Source organism: Eurypyga helias, unplaced genomic scaffold, assembly GCF_000690775.1.
Source record: "Eurypyga helias isolate BGI_N326 unplaced genomic scaffold, ASM69077v1 scaffold37839, whole genome shotgun sequence".
In the NCBI taxonomy this organism is placed as follows: Eukaryota; Metazoa; Chordata; class Aves; order Eurypygiformes; family Eurypygidae; genus Eurypyga; species Eurypyga helias.
This window is the reverse complement of record NW_010274663.1, coordinates 43136-68927: the sequence shown is the minus strand read 5'-3', so window position 1 is coordinate 68927 and position 25792 is coordinate 43136. Positions and strand designations below refer to the sequence as shown.

The 25792-nt window shown below is 42.4% G+C and overlaps 1 protein-coding gene across 1 annotated transcript in view; it reads left to right on the top strand.

Moving 5' to 3' along the window:
* Positions 1–2235: 2235 nt before the first annotated feature.
* NF1 (neurofibromin 1) overlaps positions 2236–25792 on the top strand; it is a 45952-nt gene continuing 22395 nt past the window's right edge. The window contains exons 1-15 of the mRNA XM_010159872.1: positions 2236–2383; positions 3703–3881; positions 8015–8158; positions 10629–10712; positions 12958–13148; positions 15457–15563; positions 16727–16794; positions 17019–17094; positions 17602–17759; positions 18404–18577; positions 18755–18877; positions 19176–19250; positions 20413–20544; positions 23832–23966; positions 24491–24604. Of these exons, the coding sequence (XP_010158174.1) occupies positions 2236–2383; positions 3703–3881; positions 8015–8158; positions 10629–10712; positions 12958–13148; positions 15457–15563; positions 16727–16794; positions 17019–17094; positions 17602–17759; positions 18404–18577; positions 18755–18877; positions 19176–19250; positions 20413–20544; positions 23832–23966; positions 24491–24604 (1908 nt within the window). The remainder of the gene's footprint in view (positions 2384–3702; positions 3882–8014; positions 8159–10628; positions 10713–12957; positions 13149–15456; positions 15564–16726; positions 16795–17018; positions 17095–17601; positions 17760–18403; positions 18578–18754; positions 18878–19175; positions 19251–20412; positions 20545–23831; positions 23967–24490; positions 24605–25792) is intronic.

Below are 25792 nucleotides of genomic sequence, written 5' to 3'. Positions count from 1 at the left end.
GGGCCTCCCCTGTGCCGGGCTGCTGGAGATGGGGCGGCCTATCAATCACTCCTGTACGGGTGGGGGGTGAGGTGCCTGCTTCCTCCTCTGCCCCCCGCCTCTTCCAAGCATGTCTTCTCACAGACATTCCTGAGAAATCCGTTTCTCCGCTTTACATCATCTTGCTCACCAGAGAGGAGGTAAAGCCCTAGGAAGGAGCTTCAGGAGGGCTGCGAGAAACTGCTCGGGCAATGCCGCCTTGTTCCCCACGGCTCGAGGGGGGATGTCGGGGTGACATTTCATCCGCGTCCCTGGGAGCACGGTTGGATGGGATGAGCAGGGTTTTGCAGCTGATGTTGTTATAGTGATACTTACTTCTCTTTGCAGAAGTCAGGATTTTCTGAATGGTAGGAAGAGGGATTTGTTGGCCTTAGCCTTTGTGTTTCTCTGATCCATATGCAGAAACTGCTTACTGGGATTAGGTGGCATGGCTTTCTCAGTGGGGCTAAGCTTGCTGCTTAGACTCTGCATTTCTGCTCCCAAGATGCTTTCCTGACGTGTGAGCTCAGTTCAGGCCGAATGATCAGTTTCTGTGTTGTCTGCCTCGTTTTGCTATGCTGTGAGTACAGCTTTTGTGTCACACAGGGCACAGCTCTCTGAGACCCTCTTCGGTGTGACATCAATCAAAAACGTTATGCTGGTTCTGTTGGTTGAATTTTGTTCACCTGCTTTACGTGTCCCTCTGTGACGCTTGGCTTTTAACAGCCCACCGGAACATCGTGCTGGGTTGAATGAAAATGAGCTGTTCCTTTTTACCTTCATGTTAAAGTGGCTGTAAATGAAGTTTATTTTGAAAAGGAAAGTATCAAACTTTGTCTTTTGACATGAAAATTTGCAGACTTTTCCAATACATTTCAGGCATATTTGCATAGTTAACTTATCCCCCCCCCGTTATCTTGAGTCATAGATCATTTTTTCCATAAGCTTAAAAAACATGGTACTGATTATGCTCCCAATAATGCAGGAAAACGTTTCTTTGTGTACTGGTGTTAAAAGGCCCTGGGCTTGTCGTTCACTTTGTAATGTATATTGGGGGACTGGGCTTGCCAACATCTGTTAGGAGTTAAGAACTTCAGCGTCTTAAACAGAATTATTTTTCTATGTGTCTTGTGGGATAATGACAGATAGGTGTCTGGGAGGAATCCTCTCCTGGTAGGAAGCAAGCTGTTCTCATTTTTGAGGTGCGAAGACATTGGAGTTTAGGGATAATATACATCAAATCCGGTGTTGGCTGTTGTAGTCAGAGTATAGCTCGTGCGATAGGTGCTACTGAGAAAATTTTGATGAGTTTATTGCATATTTTTGGTTAACCAGGGCAATTTTTCTTTTCAAACATTGTATTGGGAAGTGCATGAAGCAGTGAAGCAAGGAGGAGACAATCTGCTTTTTCTGTGAGAAGTTTTCTCTGTCACCTATTCATGTCACCTTGGGGTTCTCAGTTTTGTTTGTTTGCTTCGAATACATCGTTTCCTGTGCTTTGCCTGGTCGGACAGGGATGTTCAGGGTGGAAAGGTGTGACTGTTCTTAACTGCATACCCAAATGCCAGGTTACACGACTGCGTTGTCCATCAGTGGGGATATTTATGTGCCTCTTGTAACTCCCCACCTTTGTGTCATTGTTGGCTGGTCGTTACTACTTGTTTAGACTGCTCAGTTGAACATAAGTTCATACTTCTCAGAAATTGACTGAAGATGTGCACGTTATTCTAGTGGTGATAATGCATTTTTAAGTTGTTGCATACTCTGTCTGCTCTTCCAAATGCAGGACCTCGATTCAGTGCTGAGGGAGCCACTACTTCCTGCATCATCGGCGTGTTGGGATAAGGAAGGGGAGCTCGCTCGTGTCTGTGGGTTGTTCAGTTTAGGGTTGGGTTTTTTCTGTAGGGGAGAAGACAAAATTTTTCAAGGTTTCTTCCTGCCTTTACAAAGGAGGGAAGTGTAACCACCTTTCACCAAAGTTTATAGATGTAGACAGTCTTTTCATTCATTTGCTGAGTGCCTGAATTAATTTTAAGACAGATGAAACAGTAAACAGAATGCTGATTTGTATTGAAAACAAGAAAAATCAGTGCAAACCGGTCTGTTCTTGTCTACTCTTGTTTACTGTTGTAAATGCTGCTTTAACCAAAATCTGCTGTTGTGTGTACAATTCCGTGGGCCTGAAAGAACTGGCAAGCAGAGTTCTGTGAACTCACCATGGCTGGCTCTCTGAACCCATTTTTCAAGTACGGTGCCAGTCCTGCCCCGCTGCGCTCACTCCCGCGCTACAACTGCGGCACTGCACTCTCCTCTGAGCCACCCTTGAGGCTTGAGCTGGGGCAGAAAGAAGCTATTGATGGGGCATGTGAGGCTTGATCCCATTTCTTGTGTAGCACGGATGAAATCTCTTGACTGATTTTGTATGTAGGACTGGTTATTATATTTTTCAAAACTTGTACTCATCAGGATGGAATTAGGCTGCAGCGGCACAAAGAGGCTAGGCTGTGTTTTAGTGAAATTCTCTGCGGTTTCAGACATAATCAGGTCTTTGTAAAATAAAATTTAATCTCTTTTTCTTTCTTTTCCTATGGAAATGATCACTTACGATTTGGTGTACTGTGTTTTTAAATGTGTTACACGCTGAAATCATGGGAAGGCTGATACAGTAGTGAAATCGTTCTGAGCGTAGTCAGAGAAGCCTTCCTGCCTCAACTGTTTAAATCGAGACTGTTTTAAAATTATCAGATATGATGAAAGATACTAATCCTGTATAAACTTGTAGTGACTTAAGTGATTATGATACGCTTTACAGAAAGACCTCTGTTAGGTGGATTATGGTTTAGGCTCCCCATTTGTAGTTTGAGAGATGACTGCTTTCAGTTAAGAAAGCTTTGTAAAAACTTCAAGCCAGTAGTGACGTTACATTCTTACTTTCATTGAAAGGCATTAAATTAAAGCAAATATTCCCTCCTCCTGTTGACTCTCTGCAGCATTTGCAATCTGTACGGGATCAGGGAGCTGGAAAAGCACTGGCTGCAGGTACCAGCTTTGTGTTTTGCGCTGCTGTTTTCACCTTGGCTGGTTAAGAAATCGCTGGTAGAGTTGGGATGTGTTTCGGGGGGTTGCATGTGAGTGCTACTGACCACGCTCCCCAGGCGAGACGAACCCTTAGCTGCGAGGGGAGGCTGCCCTGCGCAGAACACGGAACTTCATCCCACAGCCTCTCGGTCTGAAACGGATTCGCTGACAACTGGGACAGACTAGAACGCTGCTTTTAGGCACAGTGTGCGCTATTTTATCTTTCTCGAGCATAAACCTGAAGCAGCTTTGATCTCGTTTTTCCAAGCGAGCGTGTGATGTGTTTCCAGAGGAAGTGCTGGACTGCACACGGACAGTGTCCCAGCGCGGAGAGGGGGGATGGCCCACGTGAGCAGATGTTACCTGGGTCCGTTAGTGAGCTGCTGAAAAGCACCGCGCTGATGTGGTGATCCTTGCTACACACAGCAGGTTGTGTTGACAGTGTGGGGAAATGTATGTTTGGTCACAGTGCCGACTTCCACTAACCTTTTGAAAATACTGGTTTTCTACAGCAGCCTATGTGAAATGCTTTTGGAGTTCCACGTTCTCCCAAAGGCTTAGTGGTGAGGTTCTTGCGCTGAATAATGCCTCAAGCGTGTGATGCAGTGCATGTGCATAGCTGGGAGGAAGATGCCTGTTGGTTTTTAGAAAGATTTGTAGCTGGTCCGACAGTGCTGGTGCTGAGGGAAGAGTGGTGCTGGGTGTATTTCCTATCTCGCCAGTACAGCTCTGTGTTGCTGTCTGCTGAAGAAGTTCCAAGCAATTGTTTGACAGAGAAAGGCCAGGTAGGTCTCTGTGCTGTTAAGGATAGCACTAGGGTTTTTTTTCTAGGTGTTTGTTCCTTTCTCCTGATTCTGAATCAAAGGCAGAAGTGCATTCAGACGTTTCAGGCTGCTTAATCAAAATGATGAGCCCGCTTTAGGCAAGTGGAGAATTTCCTTCCCTGAGGTGGATCCCCTGAAATGGTCTCCCACCTTCCCCTCTCCCAAGGTGTGATTGGGACCTTGGTGCTTGCCTTGAGGTGGAGGCAGCGGCGTGCTCTGCAGTCTGCCACCCCGCCGAACCCTGCGGGGTCCCTGCCTGTGGGCGGGTAGTGGCCACTGGCCGTATTAGGGGCTTCTCGGGACAGCGGTTTCAGGAGCCCTCCTTCTGCATCCTGTGGCAGACTGGGTTTCTCTGACAGGTTTTGAATTCTTAATGTTCTGCAAAGTTGTGTCTTGCCCAAAAAAGTTGAAATGGTGACTTTGCTTGACGTGCTAAAGCACTTGCTCCATAACCTCTGAAAATAAGAATATTAAATACAGTCTGGTAGTAAATAGAGATGATTAAACTTTGTGTTCATTAATTACAGGTGATAAAGAAAAAGCTGTGGCTTAATGTTAGCCTTTCCCAACAGGCTGCGTGTGGTGCCTCACAGACCGCCGCCGCTCCAGGTGGTGGTTACAAATCAGCGTCCCTGCGCGGAACGCTGTGCCCTATGGCATCACGCTAGACAGTGCCTGACACAGGTGGGGGTGGCTCTTCTGCAGACACAGCACCATTTCTCTTCACAGTTAGCATCCACGAGGAAAGGATTCCGTAACAGAACAATTGTTGGATAAAAGTACATCAGCCTTTAAACTGAGGCCACTTCCGAGGGTGTGACAGGCTTGCCATGCTGTCAGACACCACAGTGCCTTCTGCTTTTCGAACAGCTTTGCAATTCTGTGGCAGCACGCACTTCCCAGTTTCAAAGCGAGTTTTTATCATTTGACTGTAAAGATCTTGCTAGGAATGCTGTGGAACCCACAACATCAGAAGGATGTAGACCAGTTGGAGCAAGTCCAGAGGAGGCCACGAAGATGCTCAGAGGGCTGGAGCCCCTCTGCCATGGGGACAGGCTGAGAGAGTTGGGCTTGTTCAGCCTGGAGAAGAGAAGGCTCCAGGGAGACCTTATTGCAGCTTTCCAGTGCCTGAAGGGGCTACAAGGAAGCTGGGGGGGACTTTTTACAAGGGCCTGTAGTGACAAGACAAGAGGTAACGGGTACAAATTGAAAGTGGGGAGGGTTAGATTAGATAACGGGAAGGAATTCTGCCTGGAGAGGGTGGGGAGGCACTGGGACAGGTTGCCCAGAGAAGCTGTGGATGCCCCATTCAAGGCCAGGCTGGATGAGGCTTGGAGCAACCTGGTCTAGTGGAAGGTGTCCCTGCCCATGGCAGGGGATGGGACTGGATGGTCTTTAAGGTCCCTTCCAACCCAAACCATTCCATGATTCTGCGATTCTGTTAGGGAGCATGTAATGCTCCAGCACGTCAGAGCGCACAAAGGAAATCACTGAGAAATAGAACGTAACCCAAACCAGCAGTGCTAATACTTCCTTTCTGTATAGTTTCATATTTTGAATGGTAGTATAACAAGCAGTTTTACTTCGGGGTGACCTTGTTGCTGTGGCTGTTGTGGCAGGAAGCTCCAGAAGTGTGTAATAGGACATTTCCTTCACATGGAAGCATACGGAACTAGATCTGTGACACAGGTACTTCTGGGGTTTTGTCGCACCATGGTGTGGAGCTTTTCTGCTGTTGTCAGCATGGAGGCTTGAAAATTCAATTAAAAAGTACAAGCAATGGTGAATTTGTTAACTAAATGTATCTGTCTTCCACTAATGACTTCCGAAATGTGTTGTAAAAATAGCATCCAAGATGAAAACAAAGCTTGAGTCATAAATGCTGTTTGTTCTGCTTTCTCCAGTTTTAAAATGAGCACATTGAAAGACATCACACTGTTTTGCGTCGTTACAATCGGAAGGCTTGCAAGAGAATCACAAAATGAAGTGGAAATGACCTTGATTGCCCTACGGAACTTGCGTTGGACCTTCTTGTGAAGGGGCAGATGTGGTGGTGTCTCTTAGCAGGGCTCCCTGGGTGCAACAAGCGTTTCTCCTACGCGCTTCCGTTGCTGTGGGTCTCTGGTGTGATCGAGCACAGCAGTTCAGTCAGATTTTTACTCGAGCCAACCATTCTCTTAGGAAAAACAGCCGATTTCCGCTGTGCTCCTGGTCTGCGGTGCCAGAACTGATGCTTCAGACCTGAACCGAACCACAGCTTGTACGGAGAGGAAATCACACTTGGGCATGAAAATGGGATGGTGTATTAGAGGGGGCCACTGCCCTGCAAATGGGAGGAGTCAGTGTTAGGTACTCTGCGTTTAATGGTTCAATCCACCATTGCAACCCAGAGAAGCTGTGGATGCCCCATCCCTGGGAGTGTCCAAGGCCAGGCTGCATGAGGCTTGGAGCAACCTGGTCTGGTGGAAGGTGTCCCTGCCCATGGCAGGGGGTGGGACTGGATGGGCTTTAAGGTCCCTTCCAACCCAAACCGTTCTGTGATTCTATGAACACTGGTGAGAGGAAAAAACAACCCCTACCTTCTGCCTTGTGATTTCTTTAATATAGTTCATCTAGCCAAACCGTTCTGTGATTCTATGAACACTGTTGAGAGGAAAAAACAACCCCTACCTTCTGCCTTTTGATTTCTTTCATCTAGCATCTAAATATGGACCTTTAAACTTCTGTCAACAAAGACAGTGATGTTAAAGGGTTGGCAGAGATACTCGTGACTGCAGGTCTGCAGAGGCCCCCAGCCTGGACAGGTGCTCTTCAAGCATTTTGCAGCTGTAAAGCTGATCATAATTCCTTGGAGGAGTTCTTTTAACCTCTCTTAAATGCTGTCTCTTTTTTTAAAAAGTCTTTTAAAGTTCGCCTTTCTAATGCAAAATATTACATTGTAGCATTTACTTTGATCTATCAGTGTCTTTCAGAATACACACCTATCGAGAATTCTAGTCGAAATTGGTTAAAACTTGTAGTAGCAATTAAAGTTCCTATGGATAGTGAATTCCTAGGTCACCTTTTAAAATACAGATGCCATATGTGAATTATAGAAAGAGGTGATAGCACTGATTCCCTTCTTGTTCCCACAAGAAAGGGTTGATTTTGATAAATACAGATCCTCCGGAAAGTGAGCTTCTCCCAAGAACCCTTCTCACGTTTTCACTTGGCGGTTGGTACGGGCTGAGTCCCGTGAGGAGCATGCGGGGGAAGTGACCCATTGGTGACCCTACAAGAATTTGGGTACAGCATGAAACAGAGTCCAGTGTTCCCGCAGCAGGAGAAAGCTCTCAGTTTTGTGCAGCCACTCCGAATCTTACCTTTCCTGGGAAAGATGTGTTTCAAGGCTAGTTTGCACCCCTGGATGTTGGGCAAGGGCAGGTAGTGTGGGGCTCGAGTACTTGAAGCACGTTTGAGGCTGAGCGACTTCATCGCCAGGGTCACGGTGGGCTGTGTTTGTACAGGGACCCCCAAGCAGCCCCAGTTCGTGGGACCTGCGGGGGCTGTGGGTGGTGGTTCCTCCCGGGGCTCGGCTGTGCCTCTGGGCCAGTTCTGTCCCACGACGAGAGTGGAGGGCAGAGGTGGAATCACTGTTACCTCTTTCCAACTTGCCTGCTTTGTGAGCTGCTGTGATTTGACCTCCTTGCAGGTCTCAAGATGCATTTTTTTTCCTGGCAGGTATTAGCCTTTTGAAGATTTTTGGTATTTAATGAGCTGATTTTTGAAATAAAGAAACTCTTCTCAGAATTCTGCCTTACTCATGTTCTTCTGCTCCTTTTGATTCCTTTGACATTTGAATTGTAGAAAATTTCACAAAATAGAGGTTTAGTTTCGACTGAGAAAAAGGAATAGATGAACTTCAGTATTTTGTTTTATAGATAACTAATAGAAAGATGAATGTAGAGCAAATGAAATAATCAGTGTGTTTGTAGTTGTCTCTTGTAGAATGATTTTCAAGGTAGTTTCTGGTGTCTCAAAAATTTTTAACCCTTCTTTAAAAGATGTAAAATTTCAATGTAAAAAAGGCTTACAATACTTATCTCTTTTTGTAGCTTCCCATAAAGGTTGGCCAGCAGAATACCCACACCAAAGTCAGTACGGAGCACAACAAGGAATGTCTCATAAACATTTCCAAGTACAAGTTTTCCCTGGTCATCAGTGGTCTCACTAATATCTTAAAAAATGTTAATAACATGGTAAGTTTTATAAATTTGAATTGTTGGGTGATTTTTCAGAATGGTTGTTATTAATTCGTAATATACAGTCTGCAGAGAGTCACTTGAAAAGTAGTCAAAGTGTTTGACTAAATTCCGGTCGCATAATTTTATACTGAAATTTTCATCCTGGTGTGCTACAGTTCACCAACAGCACTGAGCTGTGTTACAGGTAAAGGCAGTCAGAGTTGTGGCAGAGAAATCCAAAGGGAGGTGATGGATGATGGAGGGGAATCTTCCGTTAGGTACATGAAGGTACCCAATACTGGCTCTCAGCAACATTTACCAGTAGAATGAGCTGCTTGCTGGGAGGTGGGGGAGGATGGGAAGGTGCTTCAGTTCTCCAGGAAGCAGTGCTAGCAAAGTCTTTAGGGAGGAATGCAGCAGGGCAAAGGAGCTGCTGAGCCAGCAGCACTAGGAGGTGGTTTTTCCCCCCATCTGTCCTGCCAGAGCATGACCTGCCAGGAGTTGTTTTGGGAAAAGAAGAAGGAACAAGGATTTACAACTAGGCTATTTGAATTTTCCAGGCTGTTTGGATGTTTCAACGTTTGTGTGTGTATAGAAAATACAATAGATTGTAACAACCAGGTGGATTTCGTTCAGAACCTTGTAGGAAAAATAGTTGAAAAGAGTCTCTTGCCTAATCCTGCCACTGCAGCCTCCTGCCTCCCGAGGGGTACCTGACTGTCCGTAAGAAAAACGAGTGAGAAGTGTGTGGGAGTGTTACACATCTCTTCCATCTCTTGTTTGGTCCGCATCAGCCTCCCATTGAACACCTAAGGGTGATAGTTGAGGGCAGTCGGCTGGTGTGAAGGGATGCGGTTCAAGGCCGTGTTTCTGCGAGGTCCCACAGAGAAAGCTTTACAGCCAGGTGACTTGGAGGGTGGTTTACTTCTGCACACTGCTTTCCTCTTCTGCCTCCAAGGGAACCATTAAATGATTCCTGAAATCCATCAAAATATTTGACTCAACATCATCACTGAAACTCATTTAAAGTAGATCCCAGTGGAACCAAAGAGCAGAGGAGCCTGGAGGAAAAAGGACTGTGGATGGCCATAGTGTCAACTCTGGAAAAATAACTATTATCAAGTTGGGCCAGTGGAGAGATTAGGAATACTTTGTGAGGAGAAAGTTGCAGTTTGAATATTTTTTTAATGGAGGGACTGTTTTTGGATTTGTCATGAGGAAAGGGCATTGAGTTTTGCAGCCGTGTGACCGGTGATTGTGTGGAATCTCCACAAACGGGTAGTGGAACCGGCCAAACTCTGGCAGTACTTTTTAAAATGGTTTTAGGAAGATAGTTTGCAGTGAGTTGTGGTGGATGTCAGTTATATAGAGATGTGCATCTACTAAAACTCTGCAAAGGATTGATAAAATCAGCCGATAGGTTGCCCTACTGCTAGGGATTTTAGGCTGCTTAAAGCTATCTGTAATCCTGTTCAGGAGAGAATTTCTTTTAATTAAGCTCCATAGGCATGAAGGAGCGTGTTGATGTTTAAGATGATTATCTGATAAATGAGAACTATGCAGGTAAAGCAAGTTTCTGTGTATGATAGATGCTGAGAGGAAAGACTTCATGAAAGTGTCAGTAAAAAAGGTGAACATTTGCTTTGCACTGAGGAGCAAGGCACCATTTTTTTTTTGTTCGATGGACTGAGCCACTGTATGAATCAGCAGTAGTTCTGAGGGATGTCTGTCGCTGAAAGAAGACGCACCGCTAGACTGTGGTAATGGTCTTCGTTTAGAAAAGAATCTTGAGGGTTTGCCTTTGACTTAGCTGAGCTAATCTCTCCCGTGGCTGGAAACAGCTTCCTTCGGGTGACCTCCACTTGTGTTCATGTGTAGGCAATAGTACCAATATATTTTTGGCTAAATCTTTTCTGCGTTATTTTGCTGTCTTACTAATGTTGGCAGTAAAATTGGGTGCTAGCTTAAGCACCGGGTGGAATTCTGCCTTCATCCTGTATCTGAAGCGTGGCATCTCGTTTGAGGGTCTCGTGTTTCTTCCTGTGGTCTGGGCTAAATTTTGCAACACTTGTATAAGCGTGTTCAAATGGATTTGTTGTAACACCAGTTCTATTAAGATGTTGGCGATGAAATACATCACTGGAGAAGAGTCAGCAGTAATTGATACCAAAATAGTTCCTGAAAAGTTAGTGCATTTCTGAATAAATCACTGGCTTGATGAAGGTAAGGGGCTGCAGTGCACCTCCAGTCTTACTTTGCAGCAACTGTTTGTTCCTTATTAGATTTGGCATTGCAGACTGGACAAAGATGTTTTGCCAGCGATAAGGTTTTAATTCCTATTTTAATCTCATTTTTGCTGGCTTTATTTTTAAACTCAAAACCAGAGCGGTAAAGGAACCATAGCATTGTGCCACTTTGCATAAAGGAATGCATTACAGGCCAAATTTCTGTGTCTCAGATGAGTCCTTATCTTTTCTACTTCTAGAGAATATTTGGAGAAACTGCTGAAAAGAATTTATATCTATCTCAGCTGATTATCTTGGATACACTGGAAAAATGTCTGGCAGGGGTGAGTAGGCTTGCATAAGCAATTGCTAAGTTGCAATCAAATGAGTTAGAGTACAAGTCAAATGCTTGTGTAGCTATTATTACTGGTAGTAAAGTTAAAACTAATCTGATTCAGATTAACGCCACTTAAAAAATACTAAAACTTCCTGTACATGCAAGTAGTTGATATAAGTTGATATAATTGATCAATTAAGGATTTGTGGGGTGCTTTTTTCTTGCCTGAAATTAGCGATCTTTTTTCAGCTAAACAGATTCAAGTAGACTTCTGAATTTGCCTGTCCCACTGCTCAGATAATCTGTGGAGTCATGAATAATGGTTTTCTTTTAATAATTTGTTGAAAAGAATTGCAGAGAACTGTGCTTAGAGACATGTGAGCTGGAGTAAGGGAAGACACAAACCCGAAGGAAGAATTAGATGTGGTTATGAAGCTTCGTTAGATTTCTGTAAAGTTTGAGAGTTTGTGGCATGTTCTGCTTGGTAGTTTTTGAATAGATGCATCAAAATGTTTTCATCCCTCAATTTAAAGCGAAGAAGTCATGGAGTAGTAAATCATGCTGAAAGTAGCAGGTAGTTCAGTGCAGGAACTTCAGTGTTCAGTGCAGGAATTTCAGAATGCTACTAAGTTTTCTGCATTGTGTTGATTTTTCTTTAAATTTCTTAAAACTTCCATTTGTTGAAGTAATTTTTCGTGTTTATCTATACCGCAGAAACCCTGCTGTCACTCTGCAGAAGATTCCTTTTGCAGGTGTTTCCTAGATTACATTAGTTAACCACATCCAAACTTCCAGTGGGACTCCAGTCCTGAGGTTTCCAGCCAGGGCTGTGCTGCGCGGCAGTTTGCTGTGAGCGCCGGGCTGTGAACGGTTGTACAGCTTACTGTGCTGCACCTCACTGTGAGCAGAACTTGAGGTGGTGTATTCCTTTAAGAAAGGAGGTTTTCTGTGTAAAGCTGTATCCCTGGATGAGTGTCTTGGAACCATCGAAGCTCTTTGCTGTTTCCCTGCAGCAGTTTTTGAAGGTTCTTTCTTTATAAGGTAACGACCTTATTATGGTTAGATTTGTCAAGTGGAATATCTTACAATGCAGTACTAAAACAGGCTGAATAATTGTGAATTCTTCTAAATTCACAAAAGATCCAGGTGAATACATTTTTCAGCTTTTACAGCTGAGGTAAATACCTCTTTTTGGCACTTTTTGTGTCTTTGATGGAGTGAGTCAAAAAAAACAGTTTTAACTTCCAAAATTAATTCTTTTGGAATATTTCTTCTGTGCATATTGTTTGAAACTTAAGTGGGTTTTTTCCCTAATAGATGACATCTGAACAGCCTGAAATTGTGCTGAATACTTCTTGCTTTGTCAATTCAAATGGGAGCTAGTTGAGCCAGTATATGTTTAATAAGACTGAGCCAAAGTGCTATACAAAGAGCGTTGTGTTCTGTGATATCTTCAGACGTATTTCTTGCTCGCAGTTCTTGCTCAATGTTTCATCGTGTTCTCATGGTAACAAGACTCAGGTCAACCAAGTGGGAGTCTCTGAAACCTCCCAATTCCCTGTGGTAAATTCATTGGTAGAATTTTAGAAAGCTTTAATGCTGACCCTTCTGTGAAAACTTGCTCTTAGTAGAGCAAAGTTTCGCTTTGAATTCTTTTGTAAATAGTTTCCTTATGTCTCATACTGTGCAAACTGGCAAAAATTAGATTTTTCTTTTGCAGGAAAGTTAAGCCATTTTTGACTCGTATAGAGCAATCCCAGGCAAGAGCAAGGGAGAAGCACTTCTTTTGGGGCTCCTTTTTTTAATATAGAATATTTGCTCTCAAAATACAGTGGTCAGAGTACTTCCCAACAGAGAGGTAAGGGTGGGGCTTTGCCCTTCGAGCTCCCATTCAAACCTGAGATAGCTAATGCTCTGCTGCTGGTACTTTTCACAGATCAACAGGGTGCGTTCGTCAAAACAGAGATGTGTTCTACTTCAAAAACTAGCTTGCTGTTTTGATTGATACTTGATAACGTTGATCAACTCGGTGTCCTGTGCATTTCAGAGATGTAACTGAAAATGATGCGGGTTACGGCTCAAATGAGAGCCTGTTCTGTGCAGAGGGCTTTACACTATGGTCAGGGGTAGCCTGCAGGCAGAATTAGAAGTTTAGATTTGGGTCCTGTGCCTGTGAGTGGCAGATGCTCCATATTTTTTGCCTCCAAACCTACGAAACAGAATTTCATGCAATACTGAATGTTTATTTTTAGCAACCAAAGGATACCATGCGACTAGACGAGACCATGCTGGTAAAACAGTTGCTGCCAGAAATCTGCCACTTCATCCACACTTACCGTGAAGGGAACCAGCACGCAGCTGAACTACGCAATTCTGCCTCTGGGGTTCTTTTTTCTCTTAGCTGCAATAACTTCAATGCCGTGTTCAGCCGCATTTCCACCAGGTAGGTGTTCTTCAGTAGCCTGACCTGGAGTGTTAGAAGCTCTACTACATACTGGTGGCTAGAGCATCTGTCATGAATTGTAGTCTCCCTAATCTCAGAGAAGTGCACTCTTTAGGTGTTATTTAACAAGGTAGTTCTTAACTGAAACCTTTCAAAATTTACTTGAGTTTCTGGTTACAAAAGGAACCCGTTTTGTGTCCATTCTAAGTTACTGCCAGCACGTTTTCTGTGAGCTGCACTTACTGCTTTTTTAATCTGCTTTCATAAGTACAGGTCAAGTGCTGTAGTAGAGTGAAAATAACTCAGCTGAGTAAGTTGGATGAGTTCTTGTGAGTGCAAGGTATTTTGGAAAAAAAAAAAAGGGATGCTGAAGATAATAGGTTGTATCTCTTTACTTATGAATTTAGAATGCAAAATTTCTGATTGTCTACAGCTCTGTTGGAGCCCCAAGGCTGTTTTCCTTCCTAATTTTTCCTGCTTGAAGGCTTTTATGTTAAATCTCTCTTATGCCTGAAGGGGACAAAACAGCTGGACTGTTTGTTAGTTGCTGGAAAAGAAACATTTGTCTGCTGACTTGAGTTTCACAGCGCATTTACTTTTAAAATAACTGTCTTTGCTGCTGTTCTAAGTGAGAAGAGAGACAGGCCCAAAGTTTCCATCTATTCTTTGCTCTTTTTGTCCCATTCCAGATCCTTCTGATGCTTCAATGTTTGCCAGTCTGCTAGAGTTGTGTATTAAGCTTTTTATTGCTGAAATACTTTGATGTTTTTGCTATCTGCTTGAAGTACCTTAGCTCTTACCACACGTTGTTACAGCTAAAATCATCCTTGATTTATTCAAAGTGGAGCTTGGGCAGCCTTATGTGGCATAGCAAAGAGTGTGCCAGTTTAATTGAAACAAAGATCTGTATATTCCTTGTAGTACAAAACCGGTTCCATTCCAACATTTTGAAAAATATTAACATTTTAGAAATCAGACTAAAATTAGTTAGTAATTGGAAATGTTAAGTATTTTAAAAACTTTTACAGAGCCTTTAATAACTTCTGTTTCAAGAACATGGACTTGGCAGCTAGCATGGAGGATGTGGTTTAACTCAACAGGTCGATTAGGTTTTGTTGCTTATGGAAATGGAAACAATTTCTTTTGCTCCTTTAACAGGAAGTATTTTTCACTTGAATTTTTTTGACGGGCTTGAATGTAGTCCATGGTCTGTATTTGTTCATGCGCCTGGAGCATGGTTTAGTTCTCAAGCTCCAAAGCCCTTCTTACCATCCATTTGAGCTGGAACATCCTGCTTTTTCCCCTAACCTGTTTTCACTCCAAGATGGCTTGTACGTAAATAGTTAAATATTTGACCAATTGTTGCTGATCTCCATAGGGGTCAGCTTGCTGACAGTTAGCATTGCTGATCTTTTGACCTGTGCTTCCTGTTTAGGCATATTTCTAGGCCTTGTACAGCAGCTGGGGGATTTTTGGCACGAAAAGCACAGCAGTGGGGACCTTCCCATTCCCAGCGAGGGCTGTTAAGTTTCCCTGGCGCTGGAGAAATGAAGAGCTGCTTTTGTGTGTAGTACTAGAAATCACATTCCAAGTCTAAAACACATCTGTAGCTTTGGAACAAGACCTAGCAGTCTGCAGTTTGTGAGCACATATGATTTTGTTATTAGAGGTTTAGTTTACATTATGAAAATGAATTACGAAATTAATTTATTCATGAATTATGAAATTACATTATGAAATGTTTCGTAAATCATCTAATACAAAAGTGTGAAAAGATGCCATTGTGTTTAAACTGGTGTGATTAAAGTTCATCCTGTTTCTTTAGGGCAGAAAAACATGGAGCTAGCGGTTGTAGCTCACTTCAGCGATATTAAGTACCATCAGTCACTGCTTTCCTTTCAAGGAAATAGCTGGGGCAAAATTTGCTGCTGAACAGCAATTGTCTCAAGGTGTCACGATTCCATAAATATGATATTTGGATGGAAGGGTGGCAAGATTACTGCTACAGTATGGTAGATAACAAGAGGATTTAGGCCAATCTTGGGCATAAACAGACCATCTTCAGGTGCTATTGGTATCTTGTAAGACATCACAGGTATTTTTAGATCTATTTTGAGTTTGAGTGTGGAATAAGACTATGGTCTGTCTTTCATTTCTAAACCTGGAAAAGCTTATCTGAGGAGATTGTATTGTGTGAGGAGATCATACAGTATTCCCCTGCTGTTCCAGTGTGTAGGGTCATGGGGGTGTGTTCGTACCTTTCTGACGTAACCTGATTGAGAAGTCAGTTTACTTTGCGTATTTTTAGATTACAGGAACTGACTGTTTGTTCAGAAGATAATGCTGATGTTCATGATATTGAACTTTTACAGTACATCAGTGTGGATTGTTCGAAACTAAAGCGACTCTTGCAAGGTATGATTTGAGCCTGTTTTTTGAAATATTTTTACCTGAATATGCCTAGTTAAAGGTGATGCAATGGTATTGATGTGTTTATCTTTTTATTGCTGTGTTTTACTCTAAATAGTCATACGTTTAGAATCAGAGATTCGTTTGGCTTGGAAAAGATCATCAGGTCCAACTGTTAACCCGGCACTGCTAATACCACCACTAAGCCATGTCTGTTAAACCCCTCCCGGGATGGTGACTTCACCACCTCCCTGGGCAGCCCATTCCAGTGCCTGACAGCCCTTTCAGCAAAGACATTTTCCCCAATATCCAATCTAAACCTCCCTTGGCACAACTTGACGTCGTTTCCTCTTGTCCCATCACTTGTCACTTGTGAGAAGAGACTGACCTGCCCCCTCTGTCCTCTCCTTTCAGGGAGTTATAGGGAGCAAAAAGATCTCCCCTGAGCCATCTCCTTCTCCAGGCTGAACACCCCCAGCCCCCTCAGCAGCTCCTCACAGGACTTGTGCTCCAGACCCTTTCCCGGCTCATTTGCCCTTCACTGGACATGCTACAGCCCCTCAGTGTCTGTCTTTCAGTGGGGGGCCCAAAACTGAACCCAGGATTTGAGGTGTGGCCTCACTAGTGCCCACTACAGGAGGATGATCACTTCCCTGGTCCTGCTGGGCACACTGTTCCTGATGCAGGCCAGGATGACCTTGGCCTTCTTGGTCACCTGGGCACATGCCGGCTGCTATCCGGCTGCTGTCGACCAACACCCCCAGGTACTTTTCCACTGGGCAGCTTTCCAGCCCCTCGTCCTGAAGCCTGGAGCGTGGCAGGGGGTTGCTGTGACCCAAGTGCAGGACTCTCTACTTAGTCTGGTTGATCCTTGTACAGTGGCCTCAGCCCATCAATCCAGCCTGTCCAGATCCCTCTGCAGAGCTGTCCTGCCCTCGGGCAGATCAACACTCTTGCCCAGCTCATGTCGTCTGCAAACTTACTGAGGGTGCACTTGATCCCCTCGTCTAGATCGTTGATAAGGATTTACCAAAATATTAGAAGATACTCTTAAGCAGCATAAAGATCTGGTTTAAATATTGGTTTGTGCTTCTCATGGCTTTTATAATCAGGGTTGCTTTTTAGAACCAAGTTTCTTTTCTAAATACAGAAATGTTTTCCCTTTACAGAGACTGTATTCAAGTTTAAAGCCCTTAAAAAAGTAGCTCAGTTAGCAGTTATCAACAGTCTTGAAAAGGTGAGTATTTTAATACTTATCTTCTGTTTCATTGCTTATTTGCAGCCATTGTCTAATTTATAAATAGTTGCAATTCATTAATTTACTATAACATATATGGTGGTGCATCCCTTCGATGCATATATGCTTAGAAGTGAGAGTAAGATCGCTTATTCTTTAATGACATAATTCAGAAAAAGTATTTTTGAGCTCTGGAATGTAAAGATGTTTTACATTATCCGCAGGCATTTTGGAACTGGGTGGAAAACTATCCTGATGAATTCACAAAGCTGTACCAAACACCACAGACGGATATGGCTGGTAAGGCAAAACCAGTGACATAGTGTTCAAAAGTTGGTTTCTCAGACGTTCCCACATTCACTTGCATTTCGTGCTCTTTGCTTTTTGTGTAGCCTGCAAATAAGAAACAAATTTCTGTTAGCTTTTGTCAGGGCAGGCAAGGATACACTGCTCTCTTTTCTCTCCTGATTCACCTTTTAAAGAGATTAATTTTTTGGTTCACAACACAAAGAAATAAAACCCAAAAGATGGAAACTCTTTAAATATATATTTTTCATCTTGATACAGGAAATAAACCAAACAAACCTTAAGAGAACATCACCTGTATATGTCTCTAGTCAAAAAGAGAGGAAAATTTGTATTTTCAGGTAAACCATGCCTTTAACTCTGAGACCATTTTATCTCCAGTAATGTGCAAAACAGGACTTATTTCTGTGTAGGCAGAGCTATCCCTCTGATCTTTTATACCTATTCTTTACCGTTTCATAGTTAAACTTGGTATTGAATTTGGGGTTATATTTTATGCAGATTGTGCAGAGAAGTTGTTTGACTTAGTGGATGGCTTTGCTGAAAGCACAAAACGTAAAGCAGCAGTTTGGCCACTGCAAATCATACTCCTGGTCCTGTGTCCAGAGATTATCCAAGATATAGCAAAGGACGTGGTAGAGGAAACTAAAATGAACAAGGTAAGAGAAAAAAGGTGTCTGAATTCTAATTCCCATTTTTAGGGGATGCTTATTCTGTATTTCAGCTATATTTTATTTTGTCTTTCTTGCCTAAAAAGCATGTTACAATACCATATGTAGATTTCTGCACCCTTTTTAAGTTCTCACCTAACACTTGTTCTGTCACTGACAGTAATTCATACAGATAGCATGTCCCAACAGTAGTATTTCAGAACTTTTACATCTCCTTGGAGTTTGAATCCCATTGTTGTGGTTTCCCCTAGCTCCACCAGCAGCAAACTTAGCATTGCTTCTCGTGACCATGCTGTGCTGATCTGTGTTTCTGCAGCGTGTGTACTGTGTGTTCCATTCCTGTGGTACCTGTGGCAGATGTTGAATGTGATGTGGCTGCAACCATTATGGTTAAGAGGAAACAACCATCTCTTTGTGCCATTTGGATTGCCCTAGATCATTCAAAACTAGCCTCTAATAAGCGTAACGTTTCTCCAGAATGCTGTGTCAAGTTGTCTTCTGCAACCCCAATATCGTGATTTCTGATCCGAAAATGCCATGTTCTTTGTTTGCAATGTTTAAGGATCTAAAAACCCCAACCAAGATTATTGCCAGAGCTCTGGTTATAACTATTCCTGGTTTGAATTCTGCAGAAACTGTTCTTGGACAATCTCAGGAAGGCACTCGCAGGCCACAGTGGAAGCAGACAACTGACAGAAAGTGCTGCTATTGCTTGTGTTAAACTGTGCAAAGCATCTACCTATATCAACTGGGAAGATAATTCCGTCATTTTCCTACTAGTGCAGTCCATGGTAGTAGATCTGAAGGTAAAAATGTCAGTTTCTTAATTGCAATGAAGAAACTTGAATTTTAAAGTACTGAAGTAAACTTTGAATTTATCCTTAATTGAATAGCATAGTGTTTTCTGTGGAACGTTTTGTGGTGAATGTAGACAGGAATGATCTTTCTCTGATTTACGTATTTATATTTTTTTAAATATATAGAATTTACTGTTTAATCCAAGCAAACCATTTTCAAGAGGCAATCAGAACGCAGATGTGGACCTTATGATTGACTGCTTAGTTTCCTGCTTCCGCATAAATCCTCACAATAACCAACACTTTAAGGTGAGAACACCAGTTACTGGTAAGTCATTCTCTACATGCCACCGATGACCTCTCAGTTACAGAAGATACGCTAGCAGCAGCTGGCAGCTCATAAATAAGTTTAGCTGTATAAATATCCCTCATTAATAAAACCCTGCATGTTCTTATAGATCTTTTCTCAGCTGGTTAGACTCTCTCGTGTTTAGATTTGACAGCTTTGTCAATGTAATGTAAAAGCTCCTTTATGTTATCCAGCGTGATAAGAGAGATGGCAAAGAAAAAGGTGTTCCTAAGTGGCTTTTATGTATTTTCATTGTAGATCTGCTTGGCACAGAATTCCCCGTCAACATTTCATTACGTACTGGTGAATTCGCTCCACCGCATAATCACAAATGTAAGTTCTGAAAGTGTTTAATCAGCCCAGCAATCTGTGGCTTCTATTCAGATCACTATCTACTGACTAAATACAGTTTGAATAGTGGACAAAATCTTGTTGCTGTATCCATGCAGCAAGAGTTGCTCCTTAATAAAAAAGGGCATTGTAATAAGCTTTACTGATACGTGAAAAACATTCTCAGGACACTTGTTACACCGCCTTCTGCTGCTGGTTATACTGACATGGGAACTTAGGGGAAGAGCTGGCCTTTGAGGGTTTTGCCCAGGGACTTGATCCAGTATGAATTTAAGCAGTGTAAAACTGTAGTAAATACTGAGTGCCAAAAATATTTTGAAAGTTTCTGCAGTTGTTCATCTTCCATGCGATATTGTACTTTAAATCATTAAAATGCAACTTTACTTTTTATACTGTTCAGAAAGGGTTTCCTGATCAGTATGAAAATCCAATCTGCCAGTGTTGAGCAACCAGCCTTACTTAATTTACATAGAATTTTCTGTTGCATTTATCCCAACATTGTAATGACACACTGTATTTAAAAAAAAATAGGAGGCTTGGAGCAACCTGATCTAGTGGAAGGTGTCCCTGCCTGTGACAAGGGGGTTGGAACTGGATGGTCTTTAAGGTCCCTTCCAACCCAAACCATTCCATGAGTCTATGAAAGTAATAAAATGAGGCACTTTGTCAAATAGGGGGAGAAAGTGCTACTGTGAGAAAAAGCTAATGAAGTGGTGTGTCTGGTGGAGTAATACAGCTTTTCAGATGTTATCAAGCACTTAAAATACCAGTTTTCCGTTTTGTTTGGTGGATCACAATGAGTTGGCTGCACGCTGGTTTGAAGTATTACTTGCTGGCATTCAGTATCCTGAAATCTGCCGCGGCTTCCTGCATTCATGGTGGCCGAGTTTGTGTGTGTTCATAAAGAAGCGTGATGTAGTAAGCAGCTGAGTGGGAAGTATTGCATCTGTTACAACTCACTCACGTCTTCTGAGTTTTACAGGGAGAATGCAAATGTAACTTGTCTGAAATGCTGTGTAAAATACTCGGGTGTAAAGGTTAGTTACGCTACAGCTTTCGTAACTTTTAGAGGTAGAAAATAAAGAATAATCTCACTCGTATCTTAGCGGTTTACTGCTTGAGCCTTTCTGTGTTTTCATTGCAGTCTGCGTTGGACTGGTGGCCCAAGATCGATGCCGTGTACTGCCATTCCATGGAGCTGCGCAGCATGTTCAGCGAGACACTTCATAAAGCTATTCAAGGCTGCGGGGCGCATCCAGCAATTCGCATGACTCCGGTAAGGCTTCACCACACAAAGCTGTTGTTTTTCCTGTGTCTCCATCCCACTCCAGCTTTTTTATTCATTAACTTTAGACTGGAAACTAGAGGGGGGGGAAGAACATTGCAACCCAAAAAGCAACAGAGAGCCATACATGCTCTGTAAACCTTGCAGGCTTTGCTGTATTGACTAACTGTTTCTAGTCAGTTAGTGTGGTATGTTTCTCAGTTTTCATGCTGCTTTTAAACTGGCAACATAGAAATATTTCTTCTGTAACTGTCCTCTGTGGCTGACTGTTCATTTTAAGCTTTCTTGCTGTGTGAATAGCTAGGTAATGTGTCCATTCCTGTTAATCTGAAAAAACAAAAGCATTCTGTATGCGAAGGTAATTTATGAAAACTGCAGTGCTTTTACCACAATTGGCATGAGTATTTCTTCTTTTCATTTGTCTTGCTTGCTTTCTGTTGAGCAAGTTGACTGATTGGTCTTAGTGACAGCAACAAAGTAAAAGATTTTTCAACCATTAAGAAATAAAGTCAGTATTCTTGAGTATCTTGGAAAAAAATTTGAGTAAACTCAAATTTGTGGCTCATCCAAATTTTTCTAGTAAGCTCACATGCAGCTGCATTGCCTTTCTTCTGAACTTTCCATTTAGGACTCTCGATTTGTCGAGTGAACTTGGTTGGTTTGATTTAGAAGGCCTAAAATGATACATGAAAATATTCCTATTGGGCTTCGCAAATGAAAGCAAATGGTCAAAATACCTTTAATTGAAAGCTACAACATGTTTAACTTGCTTTTTACTTGTGTATATTAATCCATTGAGAAAATAGCAGGGGTGTTGTAATGGCAACTCTGACATTGATTGGTGGTGCTTTGTCTTCTGCTTCTTATTTTCCGTTCTTATTGGCTGCTGTCGCTGACATGGTCAGATGCCAACCAGTCACTGTTTTGCATGGCAGTGGGCCTCTGTTGCTGTAAGTATGACCCATCGTAACTACCGCAGAAAAGCCTTTCCTTACGCTGACTTTTCTGTGCATAGTTACCGCTGCAGTCACCTCACCTCACCTGGGATGCAGAAGGTAGCACGTTTTGCGGAGGGATGTAGTGCTGGGGGAGACCTCGGCGGCACTCTGCTTGGCCATTGCAAGGCAATCCCTCCCACAGTTGAGCTCCTTCCTAGAAGGAAAGGCTTTTTGTTGGTTCTGTTCTTTTCTTTCTGCCCCCTCCTGTTCCATCATGATGCTCTCCCAGAATCTCCCCCCACTGGTGGTTAGAACAGTTTTCCAATTTCCAGCCTAAACTTACTTATGTCTAACTTACCCCATTTGTTCTTGTTCCAGTGGTGTCTGTTAGCTTCGCACCGGTGTTTATCCCCTCGATGTGTTTACAGAGAGCAGTCATGTCCCTGTCTTTGGTTAATGATAGTCCTTAATTTTGATCGTTTGAAGTAAATAAATAGCTTCACAGAAATGAATCAGCTGCTTCTGCTATGGGCCTCTTCCAGAATGCCCTTAATGGTGGCAAACTAAGGTTTAGCAGAGAATGAGTTGCCTCCACCAGTGTGCTATCAGTTTCTTCATCAGAGGCTTTTTATTGTTGTAGAATTCTGTGTATTTTCACACTCACGATTTAGCAAAATAGCATGAGTTTTAATTTCTTGTTTTATTTAGTTCCACAATGTCATACCATTTCTTCGGTTACCTTGAGGATGATTGCAAGCTAGGGTTTTTTTTGTTCAAATCTTGTAAGTTTAATGAAAATGACAAATAAGTCCATGTTATTGTCTGAGATCTTCACCAATAATGAACTAGACAAAACTAGAAAGCTGAGTTTATAAACAGCATAGGATTCTGTCTTGTGTTGGATATCCACAATGGCAGTTGTTTTGTCCAAGTTACTGTCTTGTAACTGTTCTGGTAGCTGTAATAAAAAATAGAATCATAGAATCACAGAATGGTTTGAATTGGAAGGGACCTTAAAGATTATCTAGTTCCAACCCCCCTGCCACGGGCAGGGACACCTTCCACTAGACCAGGTTGCTCCAAGCCTCATCCAGCCTGGCCTTGAAGACATAATTAAATACTTAAATATGATATAAATAATATAAAGACGTAATTACATATTATATAAAGACATAATAAATAATATAAAGACATAATTAAATACCTTAAATACTAATTTAATCCCTGCTGGTGCAAGTGGAAAAATAATAAAAATATAAATTCTGTAACCTTACGGGAGAGAGTTGAACATCTTTTGTCTCTGGACACAATGGGTGCCAATGAATGCAAGTTGGCTTTTTTAATGCATGTATTTCTGTGTATGTGTGTACACACACACATCTATAGATACTGTTTTTCACAGACTTCAGCACCCATCCAAATTATTTTTGTTGAGATGAAGAAGCTGCAGTTGGTTGTCGTAAAGCAGGGTGACCACGCACTTGGAAGGGTCGTGCACACTGTAGGATGGAAGCATGAACTCAGCTTTTGAAAGCCTTAGAGCCGGTAGCATCCGTATGCACTTATTTCATAGCCAGCACTCTGTGTGGCTGTTGGTTAAACGTGCTGGTCATACTGCTGCCTGGCTTCTGCTGTGCCGGCAGCGGTGGTAGAGTTACGGTGTAGTAAGGCCAGAGTCAAACCAGAGTGCCTTATGTGAGCTCTCAGTACGTATCTGTTTCTTCCTCTGTTTCACATGAGGAAGTGGGCTGGTACAGAGGTAGTTCAGTGGTTTTTCAGATGAAGGTAGATTTTTTTTTTTTTCTTGTAGTCGTTTAAGCGGCACACAGTGTGCCTCGTGAAAACTGAAAGGTACCCTTTGCAGAGGTTGTACAGATGAAAATGCTGTCATCCAGACTGCGATTTCGGCACAGAATAAAGAGAATATTTTGCCTTTTAAAAAAAGCTCCTTGGCCTGTGATGTATTCAAGCTTACTTGGAAACATTTATTTTTATTTCTTTCTAGGACCAGAGAAAATCCCTCTAAATTCTCATTAGTCCTTTTATCCATTTTTCTTTTGCCATGGTTTCATATGCAAAAACTTCTCTTATGCCCACATGTATTTCCTAAAACAATTCTTCAGTGGACTCTAAAGACACAGTGAAGTGATAGTATATGCATAGGTGAAAGGGGATTTTTAAGTAGACACCGTATGCAACTATCCTTGAATGAATTTAATACACTTTTAAACTTTTTCATGAGTTATAGATTATAAAAGCAATACACTTCATAAGATGTTTAATTATGCCTACTATGTAGACTACCTTACTGACAATGACTGTGATTTTTCCTTCCATCAGAGCCTTACGTTTAAGGAGAAGATGACAAGCCTTAAATTTAAAGAAAAACCTACTGACTTGGAAACGAGAAGCTACAAGTTCTTGCTGTTATCCTTGGTAAAACTCATCCATGCTGATCCAAAGCTTTTGCTGTGTGTAAGTATATCATACTATCCATTTCTAGTAAAATTTGAGCTACTAAATGAATAAAAATTAAAACCGTGGAACTCTCACCTAGGATACTTCCCTACTCGTTCTTTTCTCTGGTTTTAACGCTCCTGTTCTTTCCAAGGCAAAAGACCAAACCAGTAAGAAACTGTATGGAATTGTACAGAACCAGAGTAACACAATGAAAGGGGGCGTGGGGGGAGGATGGAGGGGAATAGGACAAGACAACTAAAATAAGAGGGGAGGAAATCGGACATTTCAATGAGTAGAAAGACAGATTCGCTCTTAGATGTTCTGTTTTCTCAGGTCTGTGTGTTGTTTAATTTAAAAAATCTTCAATTCTGTCAAAGATATGATATGTAAAGGGTATCGTAGCTTAAAAAGAAATGAGGTACTCTTTTACAGATCCAGAAATCCCCCGAGTTTAGTTACAGGATTGCTGCTGTAGTGGTCAGTAACTTGGTCAGTCACTGAAAAAATGTACAACTTATGCTGTTCTTTTTGCTGTTCAGAATCCAAGGAAGCAGGGGCCGGAGACGCAAGGTAGCACGGCTGAATTGATTACAGGCCTTGTACAACTCGTGCCGCAATCCAGCATGCCAGACATAGCACAAGAAGCCATGGAGGTAAGGGTAGATGTTCTCTGTGCCACACGATTAGTACACAGGCCAATCAAGGATTTTGTAGAAGCCCTGAAGTATTGATTAGCTGTGAAGTTCTGTGTCTCGGAGTTTGGTATCTATTGAGCTTTTTCTAAATGTCTCTTGCACTGAAAGTTTTACAGGAGAGGGCACTAAGAAGATATGAAAAGGCAATTGGCACTGCTTCTTGTGACTGCCCTGCACCACTTAATGTGGGTTGTTCGTCCCTGGTGTTGATCAGATGCAGTGTGACGGTTCCTCTGTTCCGTCTCTGCCGAGAGCACCGTTAGGCTTGCCCTTTCTGCTCAGTGGTGTCTACATGACTCTGAGAAAGATGCCTAATGCAGGGGCTGGTCCCGTGTTCTGTTGTGAATCAGAGGAGGTGGAATGTGTGGGAGGGATGGATAGCATACTCCAAGGCTACTGGAATCTTCCCACCAGCTTTGACTGAAGAAGCCAACAAATCACCAAAGTTACCTCTGATTTTTAGCCTTTCTGTGCACAGTAGCAGATTCTGTGACTTGGCCAGTTGTAACACTTGTGTGGATTTTCACTACGGTGGCTCTCCAGAGTGCTTCATATACAATCCAAGGAGGCTTCAGCTTCCCCCGGTGCACAGTGGAACAGCAAGATTGATTGATTTATTTGAATCCACGGTGCCAGTTATATTATCCTGCCTTTCTTAGATTCCCATATGAAGAAGTGCACTGGAGAGAGTGTGCTTCGTTGACACAGAAACATGGAAGGGTCTGGGTTGGAAGGGACCTTCCAGCTTTCATGTTTGAGGTTTTCACAGGTAGAATATAGGAAAGGATTAACTACACCTATATGCTATTAAAATCTTATATGTAAATAGTTGAAGTTTAGTAGGTAAGCTAAGGGTTTTTATTAAAACATAGCTCAACAAGATCATGTCAATATACTGCTATGTGTGAAATACGTATTTCTTGATAGTTTAATGGAAGAATTCAAGAATATTTCTTGTATAAGGATAATCCTTTTCACTGGAAGTTTTTGGGGAAGTTTGTTGGGTGGTAACATCCTCACGGTCATTTACAGGAGCTTAGAGATTGAAAAGTTTGTAATTTAGTTCTGGTGTCCTTTTTGGTCTTGGTTCTTTATTGATATTAATCCCTAATCTGCCCGACTGTTGCCTTAGCTGGCTGAGGACCG